The sequence below is a fragment of the Capsicum annuum genome, unplaced genomic scaffold (genome assembly GCF_002878395.1).
Source record: "Capsicum annuum cultivar UCD-10X-F1 unplaced genomic scaffold, UCD10Xv1.1 ctg3652, whole genome shotgun sequence".
In the NCBI taxonomy this organism is placed as follows: Eukaryota; Viridiplantae; Streptophyta; class Magnoliopsida; order Solanales; family Solanaceae; genus Capsicum; species Capsicum annuum.
The window spans coordinates 47561-56355 of record NW_025843513.1 but is presented as its reverse complement, the minus strand read 5'-3'; the positions used below and the strand labels follow the sequence as shown (position 1 = coordinate 56355).

Below are 8795 nucleotides of genomic sequence, written 5' to 3'. Positions count from 1 at the left end.
ATTGTGAAGGATTTGCAAATCAAAAAGCTCTCTACCCTAAAAAAACCTACCTAAAAAACATAGTTTTGAGGTCACCGTCAGATGGCCTTAATGGCCGTCGGCCACTCTCCACCGGAGATTGGCCAGTACATTAATGGCATCCCTATCGTAGTACCCCCCCCACAACTATGAATTATGCAGCAACATTGCAACCACAGATAGAAACTAGAGCAACCATTCCCATAAAGCCATTGACGTATCTACATGGCGAACCAAGAGTGGTTTGAGATGAGGAGGAAGTGTCCGAAATAATCACCAATGAAGATTTAGAATATGTTGTTGTAAGGAAGTTCTCGTATGGTTGGCCGGATATTCAGGAATTGAGAAAAATCATTCCAAAATAATGTGAACTCAAAGGGGATGTGAATATAGGTTTATTATGTAATAGGTATGTCTTAATAAGAGAGTCAAGGATGGAAGATTACGTTGACCTATTATCAAAACCTATATTTTACATTGCGCATAAAAACTGGAATTATCCGATGAGGACATTGATGTGGGATCCTTTGTTTGATCCACAAGAGGAGACTTCTATTGCAATTGCAAGGATATCGTTGCCAGTGGTACCGCCAAACTTTTTTGGCAAAGAGACCATTTTTTCATTGGCTACAGCAGTGGTAAAACCTTTGCAAGTGGACATAGCATCTAGCAACAAGACAAGACCCAGTTGTGCAAGAGTGAAAATGGAAGTAGATCTTTTAACAGACCTGCCAAAGCGTGTTAACATCGGAATTAAGAAGAAGTTAGGAGAAATAGTAGCAAAGTAGATTAATATTACATATGACTATCTACCAAAATACTGCAAAAACTGCAAATTGTCAGTTCACAACGAGAAGGAATACTTTATGTTGCATCCAGATTTGTATCCAAAAGATGAAGAGTGTAATGATAAGGGGGGCATTAAAGTGAGCACTGCTAAATACAAAGTAGAAAAGGAGCAAAAGGAGGTGGAAGGGGATGGTAAGGAGAAACCCAACAATCATGATAGTAAGTTTCAACACAAAGAAGAAAAAATAGAGGCAAGAGAACCGATTTACATAATAGAGGAGGTATGATACAGAGGTGGAGCCAAAGAGATAAAGTGATAAATGATGAATTAGTCACAACAGGAAACAAGTTTGAAATACTTAACAATGTTGAACCTGAAAAGCAAGTGAACACCAATGATGTACAAAGGAAGGAGCCACATTCGAAAAAAGTAATAATCAATCAGCAATAAAGGGAGCTACAAAGGGGGAGAAAATCAGGTCAATAAGAAAATAGATGGAAGAGACCTTTTTAAGTAACAAATAATAAGGCAAACAATCTTCATATGACAGGAAACAAAGAGGAAAGTGCAACACAAGAAAGAGGTAACCAGAGCAAACATAGCAACACAAATAGTAAGGACATACATGGAATACAGGTTACTGAGAAAACTGATGGGAAGTTGATGGAGATAGTAGAAGTAGTTGACTCACATCAGGAGCAACAAAATCAAAAATGCAAAAGAGAGCGGGGACAAGGAAAAAGAGCCACCGGATGATCATCAAAGAGCAAATAGTAAGATAGATGCTGAAGAATCATCAACTGGGCACCAAAATTTAAACACAAACGAAGTGGAACAATTTAGCAAAAGGGATATGATACAAGAAGATAAAGAGGGGGAAAGAAATGACAAAGGACAGAAAGAGGGATTGCAAGAAAATATTAAGGAAGTTGGTACTAAATGAGACTTATCTCCTAGGTGTGTAAGAGATTTAAGGGTAGGAAGAAGAAACAACAAAGTATCAAAGGCTAGAAGTACAAGGAGTAGCTCGATAAAACCTAATATTTCTAAATAATGACTGAACATCTTTTGTTTTGGAATATAAGATTAGTCAAAACTCAAAATGCCTTTGATAGAGTGATTGATCTTAAGAAAAAATATAAGATCTCTTTTATAGCTCTTCTAGAACCTTTCTAGGGGCCACAAGGATATGATAACTATAGGAGTAAGTTAGGGATAAAGAATGTTGTAGTTAATTGTTCATAAAGATTTGGATCTTCTGGAATGATAATTGGGAAGGAAAAGTGGTGTATGATTCTCAACAACAAATAACCTTGCAATTTACTCATTTTGTTAACAGAAAGGAGTTGTGGATAAACTCAATATACGCTAGATGCAATTCTTTGGAGAGATTACAACTTTGGGAGGAGTTGGAAGAAATAAGCAATGAGGTTAATAAGCCCTAGATGGTGGGAGGTGATTACAATGTTATTCTCAATGCAGAGGAGAAACTTAGTGGTCTTGATGTTATCTTTGATAAAATAATTGACTTTGCTCAATGTGTTAACAATTGTGCACTCTCAGGCCTGGTTTATAAAGATAATATAGACACTTGCTGGAATGGTAGAATAGAAGAGGAGTGCATTTTCAAGAGGCTGGAAATAATCTTGGTTAACTCATATTTCTTACAAGAGAGACCTAATTCTGAGGTAGAATATTTAGTACGAGATGGTTCAGATTATAGTCCATTTCTTTTAAAATGTAATGGGGTGCAGTGAAAGAGTTTTAAAACCTTTTAGGTTTTAAAACTTCTGTACACATCACAATACTTTTAAATATGTGGTTCAAGCAAATTGGAACATCTCTATTCAGGGCAGTCCTTTCTATATCTTTAATGAAAAGTTGAAGCATTTAAGAAAGATGTTGACTATTTAGAGCAGAAGCACTTATGGGAATATTTTTCACAAAGTATCAACTTTGGAAGATATTGTAAGAGTGAAGGAGTTGCAACTAGAAATAAACTATACAGAAGAGAATCAAATGGAGTTGAGAGCACCAGAAGAAGAATTGAGGAAGCATTACCAGTTAGAAGAGAAATTCTGGAAGCAGAAGTCTAGAATGACATGGTTTAAGGATGGTGATAGAAACACTAAATTTTTTCTCAATTATATCAGGGGCAAGATGAAGAGACTTAGTATACAGGAAATAGAAAATGAGCAGGGAACTGTCTTACAGGAACTAGATAGTATTAGGGAAGAAGCAGTGAATTATTTTAAGAAATAATTTATGGAGGACGACAAAAATGGGGAGTATGAATTGTTACACTGTATTCCAAGTATTATCTCAGAGTCAGAGAAATAAAATATGGACAGAACACCAATAGAAGATGAAATCAAACAAGAAGTTTTTTCACTCAACAGTGAAAATGCTTATGGTCCAGATGGCTTTTCAGGGAAGTTTTATTAGAGTTGTTGAGATATCATCAAGACAGATGTCATTAATATGGTAATTGCTTTATTTTGTGGATATAAATCGCCTAGGTATGTAACTCATACTAATCTAGTGTTTATACCTAAAAAAGAAGTGGTCAAGAGGTTTACTGATCTAAGACCAATAAGTTTAAGCACATATATTAGTAAAGATATATCCAAAGTAATTCATGGAAGGCTGGTGGATTTGATGCCTATGATCATTTCTCAAAATCAAACTGGTTCATGAAAGGAAGAAGTATAGCTAAGAATATTCTATTGACTCAGTAGATAACTAAGGATATAAATAGAAGGGATAAATTTCATAATATTATAGTTAATTGGACATGGCTAAGGCTTATGATAGAGTTACTTGGGTCTATATGACCAAGGTGATAAGGAGGTTAAGATTTACAGAAAGAATCATAGATATGATATGGAGATTAATGTCCAATAACTGGTATTCTGTATTAGTTAATGGTAAATCATATGGATTCTTTCAATCCTCTAGGGGACTTAAGTGAGGAAATCCTCTTTCCCCTGCTCATTTTATTATTATTGCTGAGGTGTTTTCAGGAAGCCTAAATAGATTTAATGAAGATCAAAACTTTATTAGATGTGGCATGCCTAAGTAGAGTGAAAAGATTAATCATCTATCATATGCAGATAATACAATCTTGTTTTGTTCAGGCCATAAAGGGTCGATAAGGAAGATGATGAATGTGTTGGTGGAATATGAGAAGGTGGCTGGTCAACTCATTAATCTCTCCAAAAGCTTTTTATACATACATGAGAAGGTTCCATTAGCAGTCAAGAATAGAATAAGGAGGTTTAAAGGTATTGCTATAGGTTCCTTCCCATTCACCTACTTAAGATATCCAATCTACTATGGTAAAAGAAAGAAAAGTTACTTTGAGGATCTGATTCAAAAAGTAAAAAGGAGGATTTTAGTTTGGCATAGCAGGTTCTTGACATATGGTGGAAGATACATTCTTATCAAAAGTGTTTTGGAATCTTTACCTATCTATCTGATGTCATCTATGAATCCTCCCAAAGGGGTCAATTATCAAATACATAATCTAATAGCCAAGTTCTTTTGGAGTAAAATAGGGGGTTGAAAGGTAAACACTGGATTGCATGGGATCAATTGTGCAGACCAATGAATGAGAATGGGATAGGTCTGAGATCACTATATTCAGTAGCTGATGATTCATTTGCAAAGCTTTGGTGGAATTTGAGGACATCTGCAGGAACCTTATAGAGCAATTTTATGTGGAACAAGTACTATAAAAAGAAACATCTAGTGATAGCATAAGGTACAGGGGGATCATCAATCTGAAAGAAAATGATATAAATGAAAGAAGAAATAGAACACAATATCTGGTGGCAAATCAAAACAGGAGAGGTAAGTTTCTGGTTTAATAACTGGACCAAGCAAGGTGCTTTGTATTATGTGGAGGATCATGATCAAGGTGATGTAGAAATAGGGGTAAACTAGTTTATAAGAAAGGGGAGATGGAATAAATTGATGCTCAATCTGTATTTATCTAAAGACATAGTGGATTATATAGAAAACAATATCATTCCGACCTTGCAAAATAATACAAGGGATAGAGCTTGGTGGATGGGAAGTACTAATGGTAATTTCACTGTTAGGTCTGCCTGGGAGTTGTTAAGACCCAAATACAAAAAGAATGAAGAGTATCTGAAAATTTGGAACAAGGAACTACCATTTAAGATGAATTTTTTCTTATGGAGAGTTTGGAAGGCAAGAGTTCCTACAAATGGCAATCTATAGAAGATGAGAGCAAACCTAGTGTCTAGATGCTAATATTGTGACCCAAGTAATTAGGAGACTATGCACCATATTTTTCTAACATCCTCAATTACTTTAAATCTATGGAGGTTCTTTGCTTATTTTGTAGGTATTAAGGATGAAGGGAGACAACTATCTTATCATTTGAGGATATAGTGGAATTATCAAGGCTCAAACAGGAAGCAACAGTTATGTAAGGCCATTCCAGCTCTAATCCTATGGGCATTGTTGAAAAGAAGAAATAACATTAAGCATGGAGGTCACACTACATTCTCTGGGATGGTTTATCAGATTGAGCAAAGCCTTACTTACTTGATGAAGAATAGATATAAGCATCTAGGCTGCTCAATTATGAAATAAAAGACATGATCAATTTTGTCACAAGATATAAACCATGGATTCACTATCACATGGTGAAATAGGAGCTCCCAGAAGCTGGTTACATCAAATGCAATACAGATGGGGCTTACAGAGGCAACCCAAGTATTGGATCATATGGTTTCTGTCTATGAAATGAAGAAGGAAACTTGATATGTGCTTAAGGTGATAACATTAGTTTTACTACTAATATAGTTGTTGAAATAAAGGCATTAAAAGAAGAAATTAAGTATTACAGGGGGAATAACATTAGAAAAGTGCAGGTCGAGTCAGATTCTTTGATGTTAGTTCGAGTGCTTAAAAGGGTGTGGAAAGTCCCATGGGAAGTGGTTGAGCTAGTGGAGGACATAAGGAGAAATGAGGACCTAATTGAGCTACAAATTTAGCACATATATAGAGAAGGGAATGCAATAGCAGATTACATAGCTAATTTAGTAATTGATATGCCAAACAAATTGAGATTTCACTCATTCCACAAATTACCAAGCAAAGGAAGGAAAATTATCAGCATAGAGAAAGCATAAATTCCGTCGGTAAAGATAAAAGTTAAAAACATCAGGCCACATACAGATTTTGAGCAACAGAGACAGAGATCATAAGGTCGCAGATTCTAAGCAACAAACAACAAGAGATCTTAACTCTAAATCTAGGATCTGCAGCTAGTAATCAAATTGCTAATCTATTGGCATCAGCTTCAGTAATGAGCATAGAAGGGCAGCATCAAAACCTAGGTATTAATACAGTAACAAACCTGGAACACAGATATTTGTATATGGAAAATGTAATACCCCATACTTTTTCCAATCTTGAAATTGTCCCAAGAATGTTAGAACCTTTCTTTAAAAGATGAATCAACTTTTGTACATTTGGTATTTCTAATATTTTAACTTTTTATCATGTGGAAAATTGAATAAGATTTCCAATAATACCAATTTCGTCCAAATCTGGTATCTGAGTAAAAATTTATGGACGTTTTACTCAGAGCTGCTAGAATCGCACAGGTCCGACGGCCAGGTTGATGGACCGTTGATCTACCAACGGACCGTCATCTTGACCCTACCAGCCAAGATAATGAGGCAACCTTCTGGATAAGGTATGATGGAAAGTTTGATGGACCGTCGAACTTGTGACAGACCATCACCCAAACCGTCACTACTTAGGCAGTGAGTCCCTATCTTGGTCCACCTATGATGGACCATCGATCCAGCGATGGACCATCACAGGTTCCGTTTAGTTATTTTTATATCATTTTAAAGGGGATTTTTAGTCTTTTACCACTCGTTTATATACCTAGTTATATTCGACCAAAGCTCAAAAATTCATTATCCATCTACAACAACAAAATTAGGGTTTCTCTCTAATATTAATCCCCAAGAACAAAATCCAAATCTTCTTTAAGAACTAAGAGATTCAAATTCTTCAAGTTTAAGAACTTCAAGAAAACTCAACCTAGGTATGTGTAGTGTTCATTCATGGACTCCTTTCATCCATGAAGCCCAATAATCTCTTTTTAAAGTTTAAGTGTATGGATTTCTTTTTGAATTTCATATTGGGTTTGCTTTGTTCATGATGAGAATGACCAATTGAATTCTAATCCATGTTGGGTAATCAATTTTATATAGAATTGATTAGTATAGATGTAGATTCATGTGAACCTGTGATTAAACCCTTGGATGATAAAATTAGAGTCGAATTATGATGTTTAGTTATCGTATAATGTTGTCTATATATACTATGCTTACCATGCGTTTGATTAAATTCCTATGTGTAGGAAAACTGCCCAACTAGCATAATATTATGAAATCCCCATTTATGAACAAACTTATGCACATCACATGTTTGATGAATTGCAATAAATGAATTATGGATTATGATGTTGATCATGTATTCAAGTAAGTCCTGCTTTGTCAGTTTCTTTCCATCGAGTCCTGAGGGTACTTGTACCCGAAAGATTAGCTGTGTGCCTAGAGTCATGTCATGTTTTCATGATATCCTCAGTCAAGTCATGATCCATAGAACTCAGTTAGTCATGTGACTCAGGAAAGCTCAGTAATTCAATAACCTCAGTAATCTCACAAACTTAGTCAGTTGTCAAATATCAGTAGTATTCTGATCAGTTAATGAAATTCAGTAAACTTAGTTATGTTCAGATCAGTTAATCATGTTTAGTGTCTATTCAGATGGGAGTAGAAATTAGCACCGAGTAAACCCAAGGATGGGAACTCACCTGCCAGTAGAGGGTGTGATTCTTAGAAGCAATCCTTGCATTCCAGAACTATGTAGCCAGCGTAGGTTGAGACATCATACCTGCTAGTCGAGGGTAGATGAGGTGGCTTAACCTGCTAGTCGAGGTTTCCCATCGTTCTCATTAGATTAACCTACTAGTTGAGGGTCACTCACATGTTGTCCTTACCAGTGACGCGGTATTGATATCCTTCTAATCAGGGCATAGATTGGACCCCAATTAAACTATAATTCGTTATTTGGGGCAAGTTGGTTAGATGACTACTTTCCACAGTTTTATGTTACAGAATTCAAGATTGTCAGATATAGTCAACTCAGATACAGTACAGAACTCAGCTAGTTCCATCAGATTTAGGACTGTCAGATATAGTCACCCATGTTATCAGTTATTAGAACTTAGTCATTAGTCATGTTAGTTATCAGTAAACTCATGTTATCAAGATTTCAGATATAGTTACTATGTATGCATACATGTATTCTCACATTCATATTAGTCAGTTAGCCAGTATTGTTCATACATACGAACCCCATGTATTCAGCCTACCTCACATGCATACCAGTACATTTAAAGTACTGACGCATTTGCGCTATGGTGTCTTATACTATAGGTTCAGAGACATGAGCTCCAGAGCATCAGTAGATTCCAGTCTCAGCAGTCAGAGCTAGAAGTGAGTCCTCATCTTTTTAGGACATGAACATTACTTTATTATCTCATTAATTAATTTATTAGTTAAATTTAGATGGGGACATGTCCCATCAACTCCTTATTGAGACAGTTCAGTCAGTTAGAGGCTTTTCAGACTATCATGTTTAGACAGTTATTTCAGTTGTTTTGGGTGTTTTATACCCCATCCTGATGTTATATTTTTATCAGTTATGTTATAATTTTGAACCTTATGTCCTTTTAGTTTATGTTTCTACATTATACAGTATATTATTCAGTATACATGTACAGATATCAGTCAGGGGTTAGCTTGTGATCCTTCGGTGTCATGAGCACCGTGTAGCATTTCGGGTACCAAATTTGGGGTGTTAAAAACTTGGTATCAGAGCCTAAGGTTCAATACAGTCCTAGGAAGTCTGAAAGCCCGCATCTAGTAGA

General features: G+C 35.8%; 1 protein-coding gene across 1 annotated transcript; it reads left to right on the top strand.

Annotated features, from left to right (window-relative positions):
- The first annotated feature begins 2253 nt into the window (after positions 1-2253).
- Positions 2254-3070, top strand: LOC124891516. Its single transcript, XM_047403238.1, has 2 exons — positions 2254-2496; positions 2723-3070. Exons 1-2 carry the CDS (start codon positions 2254-2256, stop codon positions 3068-3070), a joined length of 591 nt encoding a protein of 196 aa, XP_047259194.1.
- The last annotated feature ends 5725 nt before the right edge of the window (positions 3071-8795 follow it).

Excerpts from the sequence above, each read along its gene's own strand:
- LOC124891516 (XM_047403238.1), top strand. The coding sequence starts at position 2,254 with ATGGTGGGAGGTGATTACAATGTTATTCTCAATGCAGAGGAGAAACTT. Across the intron at positions 2,497-2,722 it reads AAGAGAGACCTAATTCTGAG|AGCAGAAGCACTTATGGGAA; the intron begins GTAGAATATTTA and ends TTGACTATTTAG.